This window comes from Pholcus phalangioides, unplaced genomic scaffold (assembly GCF_987345545.1).
Source record: "Pholcus phalangioides strain wild (caught in Gottingen) unplaced genomic scaffold, Ppha-v1.0 ptg000022l_1, whole genome shotgun sequence".
Lineage (NCBI taxonomy): Eukaryota > Metazoa > Arthropoda > Arachnida > Araneae > Pholcidae > Pholcus > Pholcus phalangioides.
This window is the reverse complement of record NW_028301615.1, coordinates 30910470-30937590: the sequence shown is the minus strand read 5'-3', so window position 1 is coordinate 30937590 and position 27121 is coordinate 30910470. Positions and strand designations below refer to the sequence as shown.

The following is a 27121-nucleotide window of genomic DNA, read 5'->3' as shown; positions in this document are numbered from 1 at the left end:
CTGATTTAACCTTTAACCTTTTTTCATTCGCGAGCACTGCCTGTACCCACAATCACATCAAGTTCTTGTGAGCACGAAATCGGACACGAGCATTGAGATCTCTGGGTACCTCAAAGAGCACTTTGAGTTGAAGATGCCTGTTCTAAAGCATAATTTCTCACTTTTTAAATCATTGCCCCTTCTCAAAAGAAAAAAATTCTCACCCGCCCCTCAACCCAAGCTGATCCATAGAATCCTACACTAAACCTATAGCTTCTACCACTCCTCCTGGCCCATTCTATTGCCCCACTGTGGTAAATGACGAGAACCAAAGAATAAATGGCTAGTTAACGTAATCGATGTTGAGTTCTCTTAGGCATGTCATCAGAAATTTCAGAACCTAAAATAATTATGGTTCAATTTATACTTATCCCAACAGAAGATAAAAGTTGCAAATGCACTCATCCTAGACCAGGGATACTTAACCAAGGGTCCCTGGAGAGATTTTAAGGGGTCAATAAGCTTGGATAGGGGAAAAAATTAACGTATTGTTTGTACATTATAATCCATATATAGAGTGCATAGGTAACAGGGCATATGGAATTTTACAGGTGAACCATTGATCCTAGAGACAACATACTTCCAATTAGAAGTACCCAAATAGTGTGTTTCACTCCCGATTTGGTATTCATGTTGCAAGGGGTTGTATAGTTATTGAAATAAAAAAACTATTTATACAAACACAGTGCCTGTGTTCAAGAACCCAATTAAAAAGTTAGTCTTATCTCTCTTGATGCCACTAAAAAAATTTCCACGTTTCTAAAAGCAAAATTTTTGCTATTTTATCCAACTTTCGTTCGTTTTTCAAATTTAAATGTATCAGCGAATATTGTTTGTACAAGGAGAGAAATAGGACTACAACTTCCTAATTGAGTTTTTTGAGCACGCATGGTGTTCGTATAAAAAGTTGACATTTTTATTTTAATAACTACACAACCCCTTGCAATATGAATGATCTGAGTACTACACGTTATTTGGACACTTTTTCTAATTGGAAGTATTCTTCCAAGATCGATGGTTCGCCAGTAAAATGCCACACTCCCTGTTACCTATGTACCCTGCATATATTGATTGTATAGTGTATGTAAATTGGAAATCTGGGAGGCGTGGCAGATATGAAATTGAATAAATTTATTATCTATCGTGCAGCATTTAAAATTTTTTTGGTCAACGATCCCACATCGATCGACTGAAATCATTTTAAAATTGCAAACTAAAAAGAATACAAAGGTAAAAAACATTATAAGCATGTTTTATTTTCCCATAGATTACTTGATGTACAATGCAAAACCTAAATCGATAACTGTACACGGATAATAGTAATTTCATTTATTTTGTTGTTTTTTTCGCTGTGAACAATCAACTGTGCACCATTTTGCATGAATGCTGCTTGCTACAATGAGAAATAAGCGGAGCTACATTGAGACGTTTGACTTGCCTAGCAAGTGGGGGGAAAAGGATGATAATACCACTCCCAATGGAATCTGATAATCTACACATATTCTTATACATCTGTATACATAATATATGCATGCCCGTTACTTTAATTAAAAAAAACAAACTTTTTTCTTCCTTCCACACATATATACTCACATTCACGACAAGCTGGTGTGTTTCAGCCAAAATCAACCGGAAAACATCCCTCGCGGTTAATGCATCAACACGCACGTAGGGAAGAAAGAAAGATCACAAGTTATACTTCTAGTCGAGAGCAGTTTACATTAGAATGCATCACTAATCTCAGAATATTCTCTATCAGTACAATATTGTTACTTTTGGGAAAAAGTATGCAACAGCGGAACTTACAAAATAATTAAAAAAACTGGCATCATTTCTACGTACCGTGAAATTCAAACTCAAATTTCGTCAAACAGTTTCCTAAAATCAAACATTTCTTATTTCGATAAACATAAGATAAAACAAATGAAAATTTTTTTTTTCACTCAGACCCACAAACATTGAAGCTCTCGAGAGAAATACGAGTCTACTATTCGAAAAAAAACTTTTCCTCCATTTTTTTCTTTCAAATACCATTAATTATAAAGCACGAGTACATTTTTTTAGATAATAATAATTGCACAAATATATATATATATTTATAATGATATATATACTACAATATGCACAGGCAGTGGCATAAACTGCTGACCATTCGATGGCGAAAACACACGCACACACACATACACACGAAAAAAGAAGAGAAAAACTATCCTATAAATTTACAAATTCAGTATAATAAATCGAAGATTTTTTTAAAGTGCATGAATTTCATCTATTCGAGCGAAACGATAATTTGAAGGTGAAGAAAATTTTAAAAAAAACCAGCCGAGAGAAAACAGCGATGGAGAAATATAACGTGTAATGTGGGAGGAAAAATCTTAAGATATCGGAATATACAAAATGTTGAAAGAAAAAAAACTAACATGAGAGCAGCTCGAAAAAAGATAAATAATCGTTAAACACACCCTAATATTAAAAAATAAAACTTCAGCTCAAAACTGGGTAATGTATGTATATATGTATAGTAACCAACATCACAAATCTTTGACCTTGCGGCTGCCTACGTTAAACACACATCCAATGGCTTCCACATGTAGAACTAAGCATTTAAGAAACATTATACCATTATAGTTCGTTTTTTTGTATATATATTTTTTATTATTATTAGGTTCTCCAGTCACACTTCGGTGTCAGTTCGACGCAAGGCATATCTTTTTTTTTTATTATTATACTTTTTTTGTTTGTTACAGAAACGCACAGTCGTATGAATCACTGAATCTTACGGTGATTGCTAAAATGGGCTAACTTCTAAGATTCTTTCTTTGCTTCCTTCTCTTCGTCGTCAGTAAAATTTAACCAACTCTGTTCAACAATAGTTGCGACCCTCTTTTCGTATTCTCTTCTGTTTTCCTGGTAGAGCTGAGCCGCTAGACTGTTCGCTGGGCTATTTGGATTCGGCTCATCGAGAAGGGACTGTAAAGATGACAGAATTACCAATTAGTGATTGTCAAGAGAATAATGAAATAAATAAGAACATGATACATAGAATTTGTTCCACAGCATCAGCGATCCAGCTGAACCAACTAATATGGCAGAAATCACTATTTTCATAGCTACCAACTTTAGATAATGAGAATTATTTCAAACAAAAATAAATACATGGAATTTTCGAAAAACAATATAGAGATTTCTCATTAATGTGAAATTGAAGGGATTTTTCTCCTTTTGCGAAAACGCAACATTGTTAGCAAGCCTTCACAGATTAGTGCCAAATTGCAAATCATCTTCAATCAATTGGTTGAATTGTCATAATTTCTCTCAAATCAAATCATGCTTACAAAAAAATCACCACCGGGTCCAAAACATACAGACTTAACGGACACATACAAGTCATCTCGCCAATTTCAGATGTCGAAAAGCCGAATTGATGCTAGTCATTTGACGAATTTCAGCTTCACCCCTTCAAAATAATTTTTATTTTTGAAATTTGACGCAATGATGGCAATTCAGGGGTAAACAACATGAAAGCTAGGGTTTTTTTTATCGGGCATATTTTTTTCCCTAATAGCAGATTTTTTACAATCACAACCAAAATTTAGGGGCTTTTTTCAGAGTCTGGGAGATGGAGTAGAAATTCAGGAGACTTGGCAACTATGCAATTTAGTGATGCATTAAGGTTTTAGGTTTGTTTTTCGAAGCAATCAATGTTATTATAACAAATCGGCCAACCTGCTGCAGCACATGAAACATCCCGAGCCTTCCAGGTTCCAGTGAATATGGGCAATAACTTGACAATTATTGATGAGGGTTTTCCAGCTGTTTCATGGGGTAAAGCACCAACATGGATTTCAAGAGTTTAGTTTCTTCCCAATATTTATCAGTCAGGACAACAACCAATCTGATAATTCAGAATCTGTAATCTAATCTTTAAGACGCACGGATGACACATCGATTTGAATTTGCAATGCCCAATCAGAACAAATCCAGAATCAGCCAAAGCCATTTACATGCATGCTGCAATTGTTAGTTGTTGGAGTCTTCGAAGAACATGAAATGAAACAACATTGGCAACATAAATGAGTTAGGGCCACCCATATACATATTACGGTAAATGTGATAAATCATATATATAATTGCTGATTATTATGTATAATCACCAAGTGTCTTGGTAAGTTTGATAAATTTTCCTTCATTTTTTTTTATCTGTGATTATTAGGGTCCAGACTTTTATGCCCTAAAGATGAAACATCATTTCTGATGTTAAAAAACCTGAACTTACTAATCAGCAATGATGTTTCATCTTAAGGGACACAAAAATCCAAGAGTCCTAGTGATTATGCTCAACTCACAAAAGAAGTTGGTAAGTTGATAATAGGATACGGAAGAAATCATGTGGAAATTTCACTTAAAGTCAACCATTTATCAGCTTGTCCTGTACGTGATGAGTGTACTATTTTGCCATAAAAATTAAATAAAAAATAAGCGTTATAAGGATAAAAGCATTTAAATTATTTTCAGCATTGTTGTGTTAGCTTTCTTCTCATTTACAACATTTCTAAACATCATTGATCAAATCTATCACCCTAGAAAAGAGGTCTTCAACCTTTTTTCAGTCGTGAGCACTACCTGTATTCATCATCACAAGAAGAGCACCCTTAAAAATAAGTTTAACATGCATGAATACATAAAATGACAATGATTTCAATCCCTGAATGTGATTCCTCCAAAGTGTTTAAATGGGACGTTGAGGGACGTGAGCAATGGGTTGAAGATGCCTGTCCTAGACTGAAGTTTGAGCAAAATTTCCAGTAAATTTACGTAATTCATTTTGCGAGTTATTTTATTTACCAATACGAACTGGGAACTCTACATAATCAACTAGCAAATGTGATAAAGTTTCCAAATTTATCAATCTTATCAAAATGATCAGTGAATATGCATAACAACTGGCAATTATGCTTAATCACCAGATTTATCAAATTTACCGTAACATATACACACACATTTTGTTCCTGCATGGATGATTTATACGAGCAGGGGTTCTCAAACTGTGTGCCTCTAACCTTTGTCATGGGTGCAGCCGGATAAAGATTTTTTGAAGAGATTCTTTGTTAAACTGCTTGGGAAGCAGTGGATATAAGCATTCGTTAGGGTAAGGGGCTCCACAGGTGGGAAAAAGTTTGAGAACCCCTGCGTTAGAGGAATGTGAATGTGCAATTTACTAGTAGGTTTTACCAGATTCAAAACTGAAACAGGAGGACGTTTGCACACACATCCTTATTGATGTCACCTCTCTCCATTTTCACAACAGATGATACCACCCACTATTCTGACCAATAAAATTGGCCACAATAGTTTTTCTCAACTCTCTAAAATAGAACTGCTAAAAAAATGGGGGGGGGGGATAATCTGGGAATTTTGACAGCTGTTGGTCAATGTGTATGAAAAAAATTCCGGAAACCTGAAAAGGAGGACAAAAGAGCAATTTTATTGAAACGTAGAAGGACGATTGAAATATCAAAAGGAGGATGCCTGGTAACCCTAAGCAGAAGTCTTAGCAACAAATCTGATTCAGTAATTTCACAATAGGGGAAAGTGGAGCACAGTGGACCACTTTCAAAGTTACTTTTTTTTTCTCTTAAATTTATTAACCAATTAATCTGAAAAAAAATTATGAATATCCCTCAAGTACTTGTATAGGGTGTCTAGGAACTCCACATACAGACTTGGACGGGAAAAAAAGAACATTGTTAGGAATCATAATCACATAGGAAAGCATGGTCTGAAATAGATAGGTGACGCTGTATGTAATCTCTCAAGGTCGGTGTGTTTGAGTTCCTCATTGCAGATGTCGACTGGGTGCGATTGAGTCTTATTTATCTCATTTACGTGCACGCACGCACGCACGCACACACACACACAGGCTGAGCCCAATTACAGAGATGGGAAACCACTAAGGACATAAATACAATATAAAAGAAAAATAAAATAATTTGTCAAATTTACACGTTAAAAATAAAACCATTAAACAAAAATACATAATACAAAAATATATATACGCAATGGAAACCCAAGTTGAGAATTCGATGCAAAGAAGAAAATGCCACGTCTATCCAAAAAAATAAAAAACCAAAAATAGATGCATTTCACCAAAATACATTAAACAAAGAAATTAATATGAAAATCAACTTGATAAACAAATTGATATGTTTAGAGAAAAAAAAGAAAAGAATAGTTATGTCAAAAAAGCACTCTTAGAGAAAAAAAAAAATCGTTTCAAAATGTACAGTACTTAGTGGAATAAGGAATCTTTATGAAAAATATCTGGGAATTCACCTGTATTATAATTTGTATGGCGTAGCTAACAGAAATGGAAGCGCTGCTGTACGTTTTTATCGGGAAATATTTCACAAGAGGTGCCTACCAAATCGCCAAATGTTTGCTCATGTGCATCGGAACCTGTCTGAACATAGATCCTTCATAGTATCGATGCAAGATACCTAAAGTGATGCTTGTAACTATTATTATACTCTTACTCTGTAATAAAGCGCTTTACACTGCTTTCTGTATTGTGTCCTTATTGCTTTGTTTTTATGTCTCTTTATCACTCGAGGATGGCGTTTCCAATCATCTTTCCTATGTAATTATGATCCCTAATGATGTTCCCTACCTCCTCTCCAAGTTTGTATGTAGGGTTCCAGGACACCCAGTATTTACTTATGAATTTTCTCAAAGCATGAATCTTAATATCTGTACAAAAAATAATTTTGTGAACCTAAAAACCTGCACCACCCAGACATGGGGTACAGTGAACCATGCAGTAAAAAAGATTAATTTCAATATCAATACAGGTTTGAAGTGCAAATTAATATATTAGAAATAAGTGTTGTGTTAAATTAAATGAATTTGTTTAAGTCATTCGAGAAAATTACAAATCAGACGTAAATTATCAAAGATTGAAGCTTAGCAAGCGAACGTTGAAATGCATGAGAAAAATTCATTCTAAAATTATATGCCTTTTACACGCATTTTCGTCCCTCAGTTTTATAAACTTTGCTTATGTAAGGGTATATAGAAAGAATAATCTTTCTGAATGCACATTTCTAAATATTTTATACTAGCCATAACACCCGGCGCTTCCCTGGTTTTCTTCAATTACTGAGAGGATTGGAAAAGTGACAAACCATCATAAAGGAATAAACTGTTATAATGGCAGCATTAAAGATGCGACAAACCATTGTAAAGGCATATACACGTCTGAAACTTATTATTGGGAACCACGATAACCAAAGTAAACGTTCCGAAAGTGATTGTTGAGGCCCCAAAATCATTGTTGCCCAACAGTTTTTTTATCCATTTCGAGCATTTGGCCAGCTCTGACAAACGTTTAAAGTAGCCTATGGTTCAATCCCGGTCCTGTTTAAAGACAATCTTTAAACTAGTAATTCAGTTACTAGTACTCACTATTAACTATTGAACTACATTATTATATAGTTCAAGACAGTTTTTTTTTTTAAATTTCCAAATAACCCAGTATTTTACTTATTGTAATTGTGAACTTGTTTTTAAAATAGCATTCATTTTAAAACAGTTTGAATTTTGTATCTGTTGCTAAGTTTTAATGATTGAAATAATGAATTTTTATTAGCAAATTGATATACTGCACAAGGGTAGTGCCGTAACATATGGTCCACTTTTTACGATATAAATGTGAAGCCTTTATAATGGCTGGTTATGCCAAAAGCATGAAGAGTATTGTGGTTCTCCCTTTGGCAACATGTTAAGTTAGTTCCCGTAAGTAAAGTGTGATGACGAAGGACGTGCATTTCCTTGTGTGATTAGTGTATTTCATTTAACCGATGTATCCAGTCCACCCACCTCGTTGTTTCGCAACACCACTGTACCCAGTTTTTAGGTGTACCCCACAGTGAGAAGAAGAATCAGTAAGAAAACCTTCCAAGATATTTTATTTGCTGTTAAAAGATATTTATTTCATATAGGTTTACAATTAAATGAGTATCATACCCATCAACTTCCTGTCTTTGTTATCGACAAATCTTTATGACTGACAATATTCAACTATACCTTCTGATAATGCTCACCAGTAGCATTGGGGGAAACATTAAGAAGAAAACGAACCCCGCCTCGTAACAAAAGGTCCTTTGCCCCCCCCCCAAAAAAAAATTCCCAATCAACAATTATTGGCGAGACTAATAATACATATTAAAAAAAAAAACTCACCTGTATGGATGTCAGTATAGCAGAGACATCATAAGTTGGACTCCACCGGTTTTGAAGAATGTCCAGACAAATGCTACCATCAGCATACACTGGCAAATTAAGAAGAAAAAAAAGCAACCATATTTCAGTGAAATACATTTGAATTAAAGAATTTCATTAGCAACAAAATTAACACAAATATCACAAAACCCATATGTTCAAATGAACACTATAAACATTTCATAGATTTCACACGAGAATAAAATTTCAATTTTCACTCGTATTATGCACATCAGTGACTAAATTTGGTTAACTGAACATGTTTGGGTCAGGGTTGGCAGGTTTTTGATGCATGACAGTTTTTACAGTTTAAACTGTCTAAAATCTCAAATCATGCTTTTCTATATAAAAATTCCCATTGAAAATATACTCATTAATTGCATATAATATTTTAAAATGACTATTTCATACATAGAATAAATACTTAACACAATCACATCAGGCTATATTTCTTAAGATAATATTCTTAATACATATATTATATATATATAATATATTTTTGGCTATATTTCTTAATAAATCAAGGTATTTTAATAATACAATACCTCCCAACAACGGCCACTAACAGGACTATAAAAAATGGGACCGTTTTTGGGAGATGTAGTTTTATTTCTGCAAGGGGGAAAAAACCACTAAAATTTGTGGTCTACGTACGAATGATTGTGCGAAATGACAATCCCTTCTGTAACTGATTACAATAGTTGAATCACTAAATGTAAAAAGGGGTCATGTCACATTTTCTCAAGTTTTCAGAAGAGGCAAAAAACGTATTTCTGCAATAATTTTTTTTAGTAAAAAATTTAATTGTAGTGTCTGGAATGCATTTAATGAAGCCCTGAGAGGATTTTAAACTTTTTTTACTTAAGAATAGCCATGAGAGAGAGTAAAATCTGATATGGACATGACCCCTTTGGAATTGAAAAAGATTGAAAATTGTAAATTATAAGGTTATTATTAGGTTTGACAGTTTAAACCAGTTTCTGATGCTTTCCATGCGTAAAAAGGTTTTCGACATCAAAAACCCAACCATGGTGTGGGTATTTATAAACAATATCAAAACTGTTTCATTGCAAGCAAAAACTTGCAATTCACTTAGACGAAGCAAAGTAAAAAATGAAGGGTAGTGCCTGGTATGAATTCTACAACAATGGCAGGAATATTTGTTTTGTAATACTGTATTTATTCCCCAGCATTAACTGGCAAGCCACCAAAAACCTGAGGGACACCAGATTTTTGTAAATTTTTGGGGGGTCTAGTCTGTTTCCGGCATGCTAGGAAAATGTTTTAATAAGGATCACAGTATGCATTCAGCCAATTAAATGGATTTTTACAACAAAGATTTAAGAAATTTTCTAGAATCCGTGATTTGAATTTCTCCACATAGTGCTGATCTCCCTCACTGTTTCCTAGCATGCCAGCTAATGCGGGGCTAATGGGTAGCAAAATTTACCATTGATAACTAGAGCTCGAATTTATATGGTTTTTGCCCTATCAGCAATGACATTTCATCTTAAGGTGATAAAAATCAGAGCCCTAGTGATTACCATTCATTTTTACAACATGAACAAATTAGAACACAATAATTCCTCTCCAATGTCATTAATAGTATATCATCAATTTATGATATATTCATTCTCAGGCGCAATGTTCCCAATTTTTATTCCAAACATTTGCCCCTCAAGGCAGTTATTTCCCCTGCCCTTCTAGTTTCATACCTGCTTTCAGCGCACATAACTTTTGCCATGATAAAAAGCAATGAATAAAGCAAGCAATAAAGCCTTTACTACAGAGCATTTATCTGTACTACTAAAATCAGGGTTGGGTTCTCGACAACAAAACAGGTTTAAACTGCCAAAAACCATCAAAAACCTGAATGAATGCTTTTTGATAATGTTTTAAACACAATAGGTATATGAAATGATGAAAAACTTTTTTTGTATATTACAATGTTTTATTACTAACATTAATTTATTACAATAATTAAAACAAAATTTTAATTATAATTTGCAATTTTGAATTTTTCAACATGAGTCTAGAACAGATAAATAAACCATAAAATTATATTTTATACGCTATTTATTACCTGTGTTCAATTTGCTAAGTGGAATAGAGCCACTTATTCAAAATAGGTATGATAGGGCATCAGAGTTAGGTTTTAGGCTTCAGAAACTAAATCAGTATTAAAGCAGTCAAAAACTTATCGTTAATGTTGTCAAATAGTTTTTTTTAATCTGATAGATATGTTAAGTAACAAAACACTTTTATGTAGATTAAAGTATTTTATATTCAGAATTATAATTACTGGGGAAAAACATTTATTTTGATATTTTAAATTTTCTGATCTGCCCAAAATTTTATTCCATGTAAAAATTCTCATGCAGAATCTGTTAATACACTAATTAAACCCATTTATTTTCACTTAAAAATTTCTTAGAGCTCAAGGTGTATAAATTCACATAGTTTTAAAGAGTATTTTCAACCAAAGCAGAGCTGACAGGACTTGATACTCAAATCATTTGTTTCACACATTTAAATACAGCTTCAATTGGAAAACCATTGCATTATAAACGCTAGTAAATATACCATATCATAGTGCAGAAAGAAGTAAGAATAACTAAGTTTGACTAAGGATAAGTAACAGGAGTTTTTTAAGCTTCATGTACAAGCTAGCATTGCCAAATTAAATGACATTTTAGTTATACAATTTTGTATTTTGATCGCTAGATATATATCAATGTTATGCACAATAACAGTATCTTAGTGATTATCTAGAAAATTTAATAATAACAGAAATCACCATTACATATATCATGTAATAAACTTTTTTGAACACTTATCTGTTGTAAAAAGAGTACAGCAGATGGTTTATATCAATGCACACATATATAAGCAGTTGAAGAAATTCTGGAAAATCAAGAATCATCTTGAATCAGAGAATGTCAAATCATTCCATGGTTTTCCTTCCAGTGTTTATGCAATGCTTTATTCAAATTGTATATTTTATAAGGAAAAAATACCATTTATATTTTGTCCAAAATAATTCTGTAGAGAGTAGAAAATTATTTTAGAATCGTATTAAATATTTATTCCTTGTATAACAGTCACTTTGAACATTACATGCAGTTAACATGTGCATTTCCAATGGGAATTTTTATATTAAAAAAACAATATTTGAGGTTTTTTGATGTGATGGTTTAAACTGTCAAAAACCTGCCAACCCTGACTAAAATCCATTAAAAAAACCCATAAAACTATTCTACATTGAATACAGTGTATTTAATACATATAAATTATGTAATAATGAGAGCAAAGATTTTAGGATAATTATAAAAATTTCCTTTCTTTAATAATTCCTGTCATTCCATAGTCGTTTATAGCTAATCAGATTAAGGCCCAGAGCAGAGCTTTCATACTCCTTCACTTGGATGTGAACCCAGACCAGTCACACCAACTGTTTTACGCTAACTTCTCATGATATCTCGGCCTATAGCCCCCATCTAGTGTTCATGATTTCATAACACTGCCCTAAACTAATGGCACTGTTATGCACAGGATATAACACAGAACACCTGAACAAACATATGGGTGAAAAGTAAAATATTCATCTTACCATTTGGATGAAACATTTTGGAAACAAATCTCACAGTGGGTGGTTTATTTGGATATTCCTCCGTGAATTCTAATGTGAGCTTGAAAGTCCCATCTTCAAAGGGAGTATCATGAGGTCTATAAAGAAAAAGAAAACATGACAATTTATAATTTAACACAGCATTCCAATAAAAGCTTAAGCTGGGCACACACCAGTTGGACATGACAAGACAGCTTCGGACAAGCTTAGCCATTTTTGTTCACACTGATTTGTATGATGCAACGTTTCAATTTGCTAACTAATTGGTGCTCGTTGCGCCATACAAATCAATGTGAACAACAAAGACTACGCTTGTCTAAAGCTGTACTTGCCTAGTCGTGTTTAACCAATGTGCGCCCAGCTTTACAGTGGATTCTTTTGGATAAAAAAATTTACTCTCACAAGATGGATCAAAGAAAACCCAAAACCAACCACTCAAAATACAGTGCATTAAATTTTTTTTTTAAAAAGTACAGTTCATCAATGTTTTATTCAACTAATCAGAGGAAAAACTGTATGCTAGGATCTGCCCAGACCCTTTACGAAATTGCAGAGTTTAAAAACAGAAAAAAGGGTGTGTGAAAGACCACACTTCACAAACTTTCAGAACTTAAAACAAGCATTTTAATACTATATTCTCACAATCACATCCGAATAAATTGTGAAGTTTGCAAAAAAAAAACAACCCATAAATTTGACATTTAATTTATTCTCTACAAGATTGACTTTGATAGACAGAATGCACCCCCCCCCCTTTACATCTATAAGAAGAGAAATCAAAAGCATTTTCTAAGGGATGGGTGCATCTAGAAGTTCAATAATATTTTTATTATTAGAGGTTAACTTTTTTTGCTTTTCACAAAAAATTAAAGATAAGTAATTTTCACAAAAACAGGCACCCATGAAAAAGGTCTGGACAGACCCCTGTATGGATTAATATTGAGTGTGCATCATGCTTCTGAAAAGTACAGAAAGGACCTATTTTCCTTTGATCATCCAATTCCATGAGATTGGACAAACCAGCTATTTTGCAGCATATTTTTTCAGCTCTTTATAACATCAAAAATCATTCACCGAAAGGATGTTGTTAAGTCACATGATATTGATGTGTAAAAAACCTGCAAGAGACCCTAGTAACAAAATTTTCATAGAATCTGCCGCCCTGTAAATATGCTACCCCTAGGCAGTTGCCTTATGCCTAGTGCCAACCCTAGGTATTATGCATGTATCAGGGATCAGTCCCGACTTTTTTTGAAAGATCCTGCTTTTTATGGAAATTCACCTTATTTTTGTAAAAAAATCACTAATTTTGTGAAAAATAATTTTTTGGGAAGCAACATAATCTAGTTAATTTATCACAATAGAAATTAAATGGTTATGGTTATAGAAATTAATAGTTAATTTATGGTTTCGTTAATATGCATGAAGGGCCTGTTTTTCAAATTTGGAATTTTGTGAATGGTCTGGAAAACACCCAAATTTTGGCTGGACATAGACCCGTGTATAATTACCAAGTTTTTGTACCTTATCCCCCCTGCATTGGCCAGAATGTTGTAAAACTTGAAAAACACCAGTTTTTTCAATGTTGGGATTTAATACGTTCCGGCATGTCAGGAAAAGCATGGTTTAAATATAGATTGCAATGGACCTACGCATTCAACCAATTCCATGGATTTTTTTGAATAAAGATATTTAAGATTTTTTCAGAATCTGTAACTAATTTTCCATCCTGCTTAGATAATACAAGTATTCTTGGCATGCTGGTCTCTTTCGCTGTTTGCTAGCTGCTTGGGGGAATAAAGTAGAAATTTTTAAGTGTCAATATCAATTTCTTTTTTGTTGACTATCTGGAATTTGTCAGGTCCTGCTTTGAAATATCTCTCATTTTCAGAAAACTCTGCTTTTTGATCTGAATTTGGACTCACACATAATTAAAATCACCTGAAATATTCTAAACTGTGAAATTTTCATCACCTTGGTTGATATTTCAATTCTAGAGACATGAAATTCAACTATAATAATCAAATCTAAGCTTAGGTTGTTGACAATGACTTGATAAGCCACGCATAATACGAACATACAAACCCACAAGGTGTATGTCCTGATTTGTTAAAACCAATGAAAGTAACCAAGATATGGCAGAACCTGAATTATCCTAAATTATAATCTCGATTTATTCACATTCCATACAATAATTGCTGTTTGAATTAAGGGTGAACCAAACCTTCAAACCTAAACTAATAAAAAAAATTCCATTTTACAAGGCAGAATTATAAAAATTTTCACAATTCTGTCACTTAAATCAACTTATTAGTTTTGAATAAACAAAAATGTAAAGCTAAAAAAAAAAGAGAGGTAGACCCTAACCAAAAAAACAAATCAATGTCATCATGTATTACAACATCTAATTTTGCACGCTATGTTGCAAGAAAAGCACTGCTCTCTGGCCAAATTTCAAGTCATATTTTTAGAGCGAAAAGAAGGCAAATAACCCTTATCTTACACCTTAACAAATATTATCTACTCAAATTTTCTATCACCCTGTTTACAAACAACAACACAAAATATTATGCAAAAATTAAGGGGGGAAAACCTGCAATAAACATTCACACACACACACACACACGGTTCTTTCTACTCTTGACTTGAACTTCAGTACCCTCACACAATTTGTTTTCCCTGGAGCAACATACTTCATACAAATTTACTCAAGAGTATTTTCCAGTTGTGTGCTTCAACCCCACTTTTGCAAACTTGAATTTACGACAAATGATTTAAAAAAAAAAGTCCTTTGAGATCAACAGATGAGGAGCAACACAACACAATTCAGAAAAATGAAAGAAACAGGCCTTTGAAAAAAAAAAAACCTGCATCATCCAGTGCACTTGGCACAAAGCTCACTAACACCTCTCAAGGTAAGGGCACATTGCCAGGAAAACAAATGGCTTTCTGACGTAATGTAGATCGACCCTCGTCAACAGGGGTTATGGATATTCTTGGCTGCTTACACAATGGTGTTTCGACACATTAGAGAAATAAGAAAAACAATCAACACTTGTTTTGACTAATAATAATTTTTTTTAAAAAGTTAAAATTTCACACGTTACAGTCTCCTAGTGCATGGAATAAATATCGAATTATGAGCAAGAAAATATATATTTGAAGAAATCAAGATAAAGAACTTTTTCAGTGTTAGTAAATATTTTTCAACAATTTTGAAGTTACTTTTTTACTTCTCAAACAAACCCCACTGTATACAGAGATAGAAATATTGTGAAAAAAATTTTTATTAGCCAAAAAAATTCTCAAGTTCAGCTGTTTTTAAGCCAAAATATCACTGTACATTGCAATCCTAATACAAGCAAACATAAAAGAAAAAAGAGCCAAACATTTTTTTCAAGGATGAAAAAACTTTTCCAAAACCTTAGTCACCTTTTCCCATATTGGTGGAAACCCTCACAAAAATTCTTGAAATTTTGTCATTTGCTTATTTAATCAACTAACTCACCAAACCTTAAAACCTGAGATGACACCTGACAATGCCAATTATTTGTCACCATTGCTATCTGGCACCTAGATTAGTCAAACCCAGCACTGTCATAGTTCAGGGTGTTTCAAAATTTGCGGACATCATAGTTTATGAATGTTTATTTTTCGAATGAACATTAACTACATAATAGAAAATAACAAATTAAACTTATGAATCGAAACATTATCTTTAATAAAAGTTTAAAACAATTTAGAATTTATTATGAATATTGAAAATGTAGGCCTTTTTCATGGACACATAGGTACGGCGGCAACGCCCCCCCCCCCCATGCCCTTCATATATCTGCTCATGTGTGAAAAAGGGAAGCATTTTCAACATTTACTGTAAATTCTGAAGCTTAATGTTTTTTTATTAAATAGTCATATTTATTAAAAAAATTAATAAACTATGATTTATGCAAATTTTGAAACACCCTGTACATAATGTATTTTTTCATCTAAATTCCCAGTGAAAATTACACAAGCACTGATGTAATGCAGTTTTGCTTATTATTTTTCAACACACAAACACTGCAGAATTTTTCAACCTAAAAGCTTATGATTCCACCATGCTTTCGACTTAGAAAATTTATAGAGTTCCATGATCAAACAAAAAGAAGGGGAAAAAATTTGTTCCCTAATTCTTTTTACATTCAGAAAGCTAGGAAATAAACTCACCAGCATAACAAATGCTAAAAAATCAAAAGAATTTTCTCGGTTTGCATTATTTACAGACCCTCACCTCAACCTAAGAGGTTTTAATAGAAATAAATATTTTTAAAAAAGATTTATATAGATGGCATATAGATATGAATTTAGAAAAATTAAAATTCTTTCAACATATATCTTTCAATCTTTAAGATTTTAATATTGGTGAATGAAAAATTCTTTCTTAAAATAGCAAAATTTATATCTGCAGATTATAAGACTAAGTTTGGTCCTTATCCCTCATGAGTAGAGATGTGAGGCGAGAATATTCTCCTGGATGTAAAAATCTGAGAATAATCAAGAATATTCATTTTTCTTTTAAATAAAGATTTTTTTTACTAATTTTGTTTATATTATGAAATATAAATCAGTTTTCATTGACTGAAATATTTAAAACAAAGCAATTTTTTTGGCATAATCACCCTTTCCTCCAGAAAATATATTCTCCTAAAGATTATTCTCGAGAATTTTACATATCTAGTCATGAGACCCTATTATATTTTTGGCAACCTTTCCTCTTGTCGCCAACTAAGATGTTGGTCCAGTTTTTCTTTTCTTTTGCCAAAATTGGTGCTGATTTTAATTTTTTGCCCAAAAGTGAATGAAATGAGTTATCATTAAGAACAGAATTTGGGAACTGGAAAATTAAGTATAGATGTCTCAGACCACAGTAGGACGACAACCCCCTTACATTTACATCATACCCTTTCAACTAATTACAATAACATCTTGTCACTGTTGTTGCAAAAGCTTTCAATAGATAGCTAACCTTTACTCTGATAAAAATGTGAAGAACTCATTTTTTTATTTAGGCAAATCCCAAATGTTCATAAAAAAGAAAAAAAAAGACAAAAAAAAAAAAAAAAAATGTCGAACAAGCTAGTGAAAGTAAATGATGAAACCTACATGGTTATTTCATGATTTCCCTGGTCGTATTTTACTGGCAAACCGATGATTCTAGAGGCATACTTCCAATTGGAAAAAGTATCCAAACAGTGTGTAGAACTCAGATACGTCATTCATGTTGCAAGGGGTTGTATAGATTAGTTAAAATATTAAAATACTTTTTATACAGGAACCCTGTCTTCAAAAAATTCAATTATAAAGTTGTTACTGTCTCTCCCGAGGTAAACAAAAATTCCACGTTTTTTAAGTGCAATATTTGCTGAAATACTTGAATTCAAGAATCGAAGAAAAGTTAGGGAAGAACAGCATAAGATAAACTTTGGAGCCAGGAGTAACTCGGACCAAATGAGGCTTGCAGCAGAAACAGTTTTCTTCAGAAGGATTGAAAGAATTGAACATAACAGCAAAGGAACTATTTTTTAATGAACTTTTATAAATAAATCAGGATTTATTTATCAAAGTTCATTAAAAAAAATGTGAATTTTTAGGCAATATGAATGAATTAAATCAGTACTTTTTCTGTCATCACTACTTCTGATTGATTCTAGTGAGTATGTAGATGTTTTCTTTTCTGAAGAGCCTGGTATGGACTGGCTGATCCACTTTTAATGAAACAGTCAAAATTCGACTGACAAGCAAAATTTTTCGTCTCCTTATAAAAACTTTGGTAGAAAAGCCAAAGAATTCTGCATATTTCTCACAAATATAAAAATTCTAGTTCTGCTGGAACTGTTTTTTTTCGATTAAATTTCTAATGTCATTGTCAATGTGTTACCAAATGTTGTTAATCAGTGAGTTGCACATAGGAATTTTTCTGATATTAGTCTCAGCTTCATCAAATGTAACAAATTTTGTCATCAGAGGATTTAATTGTTATATATATTACAATTAAACTGTGCACAAATAATTCAATTTGCACATTTTTCAATATATATATATCTTCAATTTGCAAGCCCAATTCCAGGGTTATACACTCCAAGACAAATTTTGGGGGTAGGAATTCCAAAAACTAGTTTTAAAAAATTGCGTTATAGCAAAATCGCACAAAGCAAGGGATACCTGTATGCTAAAACTTGCAAACATCCAAGTTGATAACAAGTAAAAAATTATCAAACATTTGAAAGTAGCATCGGGAAGAAAAGGGGACTTAATATGTTTGATTATTATTAAAATAAAATGATTATTATTAGCCACCTTAATTATCAAATGCAGAGATTCACCAAGGCGGCTTTAACAGGGAAATACTCATAACTGATAAGCACCTCAAATTACATTAGGCCTATATCGCATTCTCCTGGAATGGGGCAATTAAAAAAATTGCTGGTATGCTAGGTCATTATATAAAAGATCAATCTATGATTTCTAAAAAACCCAAGAAATTTTCCTTTTCTCAAATCAAATTCAAAACGTGAGAAAAATCCTTACCCAAATATAACCGCATTCCATATCATAATATTGTTATCCGTTGGAGCTCCACTAACTCCAGCAGGTGGATCCTCCTGAAGCCTAAAATTTGAAGGAAGAAAAAAAAATTATACTACTGAAAATCACAATCAAAATACATGGGCAACACTTTAGAGTGCCATTTGAGACAAATGTAAAATGCTGAAAACTTCACTGAAATCTAAATCGCACATTCAGAAAAAATAAATTCAAGAAACACAGTAAAACCTGGATTTTTTGGGCACAGGTTATCCGTGAAACAGATTCACTGAAAGGGATTTACAAATCACAAAAAAAAAAAAAAAAAAATCAAGATGGCAGAAAATTTTTTTAAGAGCTGAAAATTTTTTTTTACACGAGAAAAACTGGTCCAAAATAATGTTTCTTATGACTTTTCCAGGACACAGTGACCTCTTTCCACGTTGTCATATATGCTGACATAAATTCAAAATATTTTGTGCTGTTCTCAGATTCCAATTTAGTTAACTTTACAAAGAAAAATTTAGGCGCTAGTACTAATTTTTTAGTTGCCATGGTGATCTGGTATTTGTCCAGCCCCTTCTTAACTGGAATTAAAAAATATAATACCAAAAGGTAAAAGAGAGCCAAGAATGAAATTATTGCACAAACAGTAAGGTTGAGCAAATGCACGACTTGACAGTATGTAGAGACGACTTTATATAAGACAGGGGTATGCTCAACCTTTAGGAGAGTGCGGGCCACTTCATAGGTTTAAAAATTTGTCACTGGCCAATTAACTCTTTGAAGGGCCGAGGCTTTCCACAACCCAAAGAAAACAATGTAAACAGGTGTCCCCACTATGGGAGACATCGTGCTGGAAGAATAAGTGCTCCAAAGCAGAATATGCTGTGAAAAGTGTGACGTACGTCACAGCACAATATTGTTTTAATAATCTTAAGGAAAGTGTAGAAAAAACTATTATGGGAATTTTCACTACATAACATTTACAGTCAGTTGAGGGCTTGTTGCAGAAGCAGGGTCGGCAAGTTTTTGCCGCAGTGGAAAAAACCATGGTAAAAACAGTCCTGGCAAAAAAATGTTTTGTCACATTTTTGCCAGCGGCAAAAATTCATAGAATTAAAAAATTGGATTTACCTGTTTTGAATTCTATTAATGAATAATCATGAAGTCTTTTACTTATGAATTTTTCATAACAAATCTAGATGAGATGCATATTTTATTTGGATATATTTTCATATTTTTTGGTTGCTGAATATTCATTTTTATACCATGTAATTTTATAAGTTTCATGTGTTTTTCAAGTTTTTATACTGAAAAGAATATTTTGAAATTGAAAAATCAAGCTTGGTATGTAGAGTAAAAAGAATAATTTTTACCAATTTTTGCCTGGTTTTTTCCACTTTTTGCCACTGCCAGCAAAAACCCAACCCTGTAGCAGAACAATATAAAACAATCTGCTGTGGGGCTTAAGTGATCTAGAACTGTGAAGCGAGTTACTCAAGTAATTGGTGAATATGTCATTGATCAGATAACTCTTTTACAGTAGATCCCCCCTACCCCCTGAAATACTCATCCAAATTTAGACTAATCCTTTTCTCTATTTTTCTTTTCACCATCCTATGAGACAGACTTGTTTTTCAGGTTTCCGCCTCTGACGAGATCTTTCATTTTCTTCCTTGCCCTTTACAAATGTAAAACATACACATACTCCAGCCGTCTTCTGGCATTTTGGACTTTATATAGAGTTAAGTAATCTGAAAATGCGCCACAGGTCACTTAAGCAATCCAGAAATGTGCTGCTGAGTTCATTTTTACAAAATTTAATTGAAGGTTGAGGACTCCATTTGCATATCAGATGACTCAGAGAGCCATGGGATGAGCATGTATGATGTAGAAGGTCATCCCTCTCATTTATTGACAAACATTTCTATACCTAATTCACAATATCCCAATCAACCATAGTAATTACTATGGTGCCTGGGTGGTGCAGTGGTAAGATGCTTGTCTTCCACTATGAAGGTTACCGTTAAAGTCCACGGGTTCACATCCGGGCATAGAACATTGGAAACAAGTTCTTTACCTACCAAGCCTGGGACAATCCCAGATAGATGATTTCCCACCCAACTCCATTGTTTGAAAATTTCCATATGACGATATACGAGTGGAGTTGGTGCGCAGTAAAATAGTAATTACAATGATCCTATGATTATAGTTCCTCGGCTGACTTTCCCAAGGCATTTGGAAAAAAAAAGCCAGGATCTCTTGAAATGTTTGAAGTGGAAGAATTCAGTTTTGGAAGAGTATGGTAAAAAGGAAAACCCGGAAAATGAATAAGCAGAATGCAGAAACATTCAATTGCATGATTAAGCATTTTGCGAACAGTTTTTGCATGAAACTAGGGAGTTTGTTTCAGATAGTTATCAATCAAGTTCCAATGTGATCTCATTAAGATCATTACATACACTGTATATTTTTAAAGGTATGATTAGTTGAATCGTAGACTGGAAGATGCAGCAAGTGCCAAATTGCAAATTTCACAGAAGAGTGAAAAAAAATTCACTCCGTGCAGTACTTATGTGTTCGGCAGCATTTAGCAACACGCTTTTCAACTACTGAGAATGCAGGGGTGGAAAATAAAAATTTGATTTTTGTAATAGCATTTATCAGTTTTGTAGCACTTTAAAATTTTGGCAATAAATAAAACAGTTTTTATATACTTGTACATATATGCAGTAGCGTAGTAGGCCTACACAAGATTACTTTTTACTTCAAAAACAGTGTTATCTCAGGTCAGGAGAAGGGGAAAGGAACAAAATACATAGAGATTTCCTCCGGAAGAAATTATTTTTAATTTTTAAATAATAAAAAAAATTCTTGATATTTATATTTCTACATTCTCTACAATATCAATAAATGAAAGTCTTAACATAGACATTTTACATGGTATTTCAGATTTTAAAAATAATTTGAAAATGAGTGGTTTTAGATTTACCCTGTAGATTTGGTAATCACCAATTTAAAAAAAAAAAACACAAGAGAAGAGATTTGGGAAGAGAGAAAAGTAATTATTTTTCTTGTTTTTGCCGCTGATGCAAGTCTAAGCTGTCCTTTAGTTCTCTTCATTTTCAAGCATTTTTGAACGTCTGATCTTGGTCCTTTTAAAATAATTTACCCATTTCATATTTAAAATCATAAGTGTTTCTTTTGAGTTTGCTCTTTCTCATTATCTCAATTTTATTAAACATACTTTGAGATTACTTCTTTTACTGGGTCATTCTTAGAATACTTATTATAAATTCTAAGAAATTTAATAGAGATTAAAACTATTGAGACAAAAACTATTTTTAACTTGAACTATAGAAAATAATGATTAAACTATTAGAAATTTAATAGAACGATTCTATTTTCGCAAAAAATTCAATCTGAGTACATCTCTTTCCACTCCCTATTTTTTTTCACTTATTTTGTGACCTTCTCATTTCATTACTTTATCATGATCATAGACACCCTGAATTTATTGACAGCTTTTGCATTGCAACTCCTGATGATGAAGATGCATTTGTTATTGCTGTTTTCCCAGTACGATAATACGTTCTTTCACGACCTTTTCAGTTCTGCTATAGGATACACGAATGTTTCGTCAAGTACAGCTAGTCATGTGTAGACTAGTGCAAGTATATTATTAGTGTAATTTAAAAAATAATTAACTTAAGGAACCACTTAAATCAAAGGAGGCAACTTTTTTTGTAAAAAAATAGTTGGAAACAGTGATTGAAGGTTTTTGTTCTGCTGATGAGGGGCAATTCGCATAGTTTGACCCCATTTTATGCGTTGTTGGAAGTCTGGGTGCCAAATCCTGGATAGGGGGCCTCAAACTAATTCCATTTATGGCCCCAAGAAATAAAATTACGGGAAGGACAATATGTTATTGAAAAGTCTGCTTCTATTGTGATGCAACTTCAAAGTTTCTTAAGGGAAAATTTTGCTTTTGACACAAGATGGAGCAGAATTGAAGAGTGTGTTTTAGTGGCAAAATGCTGCCAACGGCCAGGAATTGTAAAAGCTTGTAGCAGATTTTCCACCCCTGCAGAATAAGTTGGATACTTACATAGGTCAATAAGTTTCCCAAGAAATTGAAAACTTTGGTATTTACTAGGTTTTGACATGAAAAAAAAATTGGCATTTTCCCCATTTCTAGTCCTCAATTATTAAAACTTTTTGCATAAACAGCAGTGGTTTAAAAATGAGAAAATAAAAAAATAAAAACCAAAAGCAGTGACTGGCTGTAAAATGTTCATTAAGCCTAATTTTGGTTACAATCACAAAATTCAACTTGAAGCAGCTTGATTAAAAAAAAGGAATTTAGGATACCTATTGAGGATTATCATCTTATTCCTATTCTCTTAAGATGTTTATAGTTTTATCAGCAAATGTACAAGGTGACTGCGAATGTGAAAATGAAAAATGAGTGATAGATAAGCCCAAGTGAAACATAAAACTCTATAGCAACCCTGTGATATCTCTAACCCAGAGGTCTTAAACCTTTTTCCAGCCGCAAGAACTAGCACCCGAGTGGTGCAGTGGAAAGGTGCTTGTCTTCCACTAAATGAAGGTTACTATCAAAGTTCACGGGCTCGAATCTGGGGGGGAGAACATTGAAAACAAGTTCTTGTTCCGGCTGAGCATGGAAGCGACCATTGATAGATGGCATCTCCATTTTCCCACCCAGTACCACTGGTTGGAAATTACAGTCTTGCGATATGACTGGGGTTGATGTGCGGTAAACTAGTAGTCCCGAGCACTGCCTGTCCCCATCATCAAAATAAGAGCACTCTTAAATCCTGTTTGACATACGAATGCATGAAATCAATGATTTTAATTCTGGAATACAATTTGTACAATTGGGATGCTGATAAAGTGAGCTAGCATGAAATTGGATACAGGCATAGAACACAGCCATACAGGTGCTTTAGGGAGCACAGTGGTGCTCTCGAACAACAGGTTGAAGATGCCTGCTCTAACCAATTCAGTTAAGGTGAAAAATGGATTATGGAAGAAAAATACACCAAATCTGTCTCACAAATCTGCACAGTTTCTTAAAGACCTACATGAAAACTAAACACATACTGGGAAAGCGTGGGAAGAATTCTATAAGGTAATCATAAGCCCGTTCACATGTGCAATAAAACATCAGGGGAAGTTCCTGGTAACAGGCATTTTCGCTACAAACTATTCACATAATGTTTAGTTTATGCCGGTAATCCCGCTCTTCTTTCCAGAAGTCGTCACTGATTACATGGATTGAACAGAAGTGGTTGATTCAAGATGGCTGACGAAAAAGTGTAATTGGTTTTCGTGGCATTAAGGATTATGGGAGAGAAGGTCTGCGTCGATTACCAATCCACCCCAAGAGAAATGAACTTTTTTTGATGAGTTTCTCTTCCACCTTTTTTTCCCCACAAGAGGAAAAAAATTGCCATGCCGGTAATTATCACCAAAGCGACCCCCAATCTTGCACATGTGAATGGGGTTATACATGCATGATTACCAGATTGAAAATTTTACAATTCTGCAGACTCTAAAGCGCATGTTAATGTATCTATAACCAAGAAATCACATCGGGTCCCAAAAAAATTAAGGAAAAAAAAGATCTCACTGGACTGTTTTTCTCTGAAATGTGATCGGCTTCCATACAATTTCACTGGTGCCTAATTTTTAATTATTTGTCGAGCCCAGTTGTACAATATACTAGTTTGTTCAAAAGGTATCCAACAATAATTTTTTTTTCTTGTGAACCAATGAAGCTTGGGAGGGATAGTTTGTAGGCAATCCTATTGTGCATGTTTGCATTTTTTAATGCCTAAATTAAAAAACTAAAGCTTGTTATAATGGAATTCGACTGAATTATATTAACCAATGATGGAGTTACCAATTGCAGAACCTCTTGGTAACACTCCTTGGTGATGGTTGTGCCATGTGGTGCCTACTTGTGATGAACCATGGAGTCAAAGATGACGGTCAGCACGACTTTGATATTGCATCTCCTGAACCCAAATCATCAGTCAAAATAGAATGAACCAATCCAATGCTAATACTCATTTCGTTTGCAAATTTTATGATCTGGATTTGATGGTCCTGCATCACCAGAGTCCTCATTTGGTCAATGATGATCTTATTTTTGGATGTTGAGGACCTACAAGAACATGCTTCATTGATGTGAAGTAATCTTTGAAGCGATTGTGCCTATCCTCCATAGTGCAGTGGTACCCATTTCGTCATCTCCAAAGGTCTGGAATCATTAAGCTTCTCACAAAATTTAATGCAGTAGCGTTCAAGTTTTTTGTCTTTTTTTTTTGTAACAATTACATAAATACGTGCATCACAATCCATGCCTCCCAAGCTTCATTGGTTCATGCACGAAAATTTAAGGTCAGATATTTTGTGAACAAACCTCATATGTTGCTAAAGAGTAACGCGATAGCAACTTAATATTTCCCCTTCATGTTAAAAACTGTGCTGCCCCGAAACGAAATACGAAAATTTTGTCATTCTCGCACTAATTTTTGCAGTTAAGATTCCGTGAGCATGGTCAGTACCAATTTGGCAACATTTTAATACCAAAATTGGCAACCACAGATTCAGTCTTTGCTAGTTTTCGCAGCGCTGTATTATATTCAATTTCTTTATATTTTGATTGATTATTTAGCTTAGCCAACTGTATATTAGACTGATTCACGAATATATTGTTTTTGTGTGTGTGTAATTATACACGTTCATTATCGGCCATCTGAAATTGACCACCACAAGAGCGTAGATTGCTTTCCGAAAAAGAATTGGCATTGAACAAAAATTTTGGATGGCATTACAGATTTTCTTGCCACCTGGTTCACTATACCAGTGGTTCTCACCCCGTATGATGAATCACATTCGCCGGGTTAGGGTAAGTAACTCATACCAGTGGTTCTCAAAAAAATGCACCACAGTCCCTTGCGAATAGCAACAATCATTGCCAGGGGCCGCCGCCAAAGTGAGTCGACCTTAATAATGTACGCCTATTAAACACCATGAAGCGGTTTTTTGTTGGACGATTCCGTGGAGCTGCGGAAGACAAAAGTTTGAGAGTCACTGGATTATGCAAAAGCAGTTCCTAGTCGCTGTTCACCATGCAGCGTCAAAGCCCTTATTTATATTTCAATTTTGTAACGTATATATAAATAAAACTTTAATTTGATTCCCAAACCCATTAAAATTTATCTATAACGCTCTACTTCAATCATAAACACCAACAAATTGCATAGTCGATTGAGCCTGATTTTTGCATGAGGGCCCACAGGTGGAGCATTTCCATTAAATTCATCAATAATTCAGTGGGCCCCCTCAAATTTTAAACAACGTAATGACGTTCACGGGAGCTCCCACCCAAGGGCACGCTCATATTTGGGGACCCCACGATGATACAACAAATCACGGAATCGAATTCCAATTCATATATATATATTCCCTAAAAACGAATACCTAAAAGATAACTAGGATTATAAATTTTGATAATTTAATAAAATTTAAAAAAACCTCAACGAAAGCACTCATTAGGCAACGTTGGTAAACATTACCATCCACATACATATTAAAAAAATGCGTGTCATCATCAGCGATTTTCCAAACGCGACATCAATATTGCTCGAGAGAATACGCATTTACTAATTCGAACGTGAATCCTAATTATTAATCGGATTAATAAAATGACGAATTAGGATGTTATAGGCCTAATGAGTGAAACTGAATACACTTACCTTTTAAAATCACGCATTAGTCTTCGACGAGCTGGAGTTGACATTGTTTGTGTGACCCAGCTAAAGAAACAATTAATAAAATAAAAATAAAAACAAAACCCTTAATACAGCTCTCGATTTAGTTGTTTCTTTTTTTTTTGTTTCCTTCCGTCTTAATTACTGATAAATTAATAAACAAACGGGTATTCAAAGATCCAATTTGTGATTTTTATTCCGAATGAGAGAAAGATTGTTAATTAGGACTTGGCTGTGTTGGAAGAGTAGAGAAAAGAAGTTTTTTTTTTTTTTTTTTCTATTCGCTTCTTCTTCTTCTCCGTCACCTTTTCACCAGAGAATTCGACTGTTCAGTGACGTCATAATCCGGGAATGAAGAGACGTCAACAGTTCGTTTAAAGCGCCGCCTACGAAAACTCTCGGAAACAAAAACAACCTTTTTATGCAATGCAACATTGCCTTGAATTGAAAACATCTGTCAGGAAAAGAGAGGGATGAAAAAGTTACTTACTATATATGACCATATATCCCGCATTTGGTGCAAGTTCAGAGGATGGCCATACAACCCGCTTTAGGATGTCCCGACTCTTTTTCTCTAAAATATATTCCCAGTTTCTCATTTATTTACGAAAGTTTTCATCTTTGTTTTGTTTTTTAATTTATTTTTGTAATTTATTATTTTATTTTGCTCTTTAATGAATTCATTTTTATAATTAATTACAATAAAACCCCTCTTAACAGGTACCCCTAGGATGCGGTCACCTCCTTCTTTTAAGGCCAAATAATGTTTCCCCGTGTATTATAAAAGTATGCTTTTCAAACC

The 27121-nt window shown here is 33.6% G+C and overlaps 1 protein-coding gene across 1 annotated transcript; it reads right to left on the bottom strand.

Moving 5' to 3' along the window:
- Positions 1–1275: 1275 nt before the first annotated feature.
- On the bottom strand, positions 1276–26653 carry Ubc6 (ubiquitin conjugating enzyme 6). Its single transcript, XM_089249342.1, has 5 exons — positions 26305–26653; positions 18515–18595; positions 11930–12045; positions 8281–8369; positions 1276–3012 (listed from the first exon to the last, which is right to left on the bottom strand). The coding sequence occupies exons 1-5, from the start codon at positions 26346–26348 to the stop codon at positions 2848–2850; spliced, it is 495 nt and encodes a 164-aa protein (XP_089105468.1). The 5' UTR covers positions 26349–26653; the 3' UTR covers positions 1276–2847.
- Positions 26654–27121: the final 468 nt, after the last annotated feature.

Coding starts and splice junctions, on each gene's coding strand:
- Ubc6 (XM_089249342.1), bottom strand. CDS start 26,348: ATGTCAACTCCAGCTCGTCGAAGACTAATGCGTGATTTTAAAAG. Junction 12,046..18,514: donor TGGAATGCGGTTATATTTGG/GTAAGGATTTTT, acceptor TTTTCTTTATAG/ACCTCATGATACTCCCTTTG. Junction 3,013..8,280: donor CTATACTGACATCCATACAG/GTGAGTTTTTTT, acceptor TCATCTTTACAG/TCCCTTCTCGATGAGCCGAA.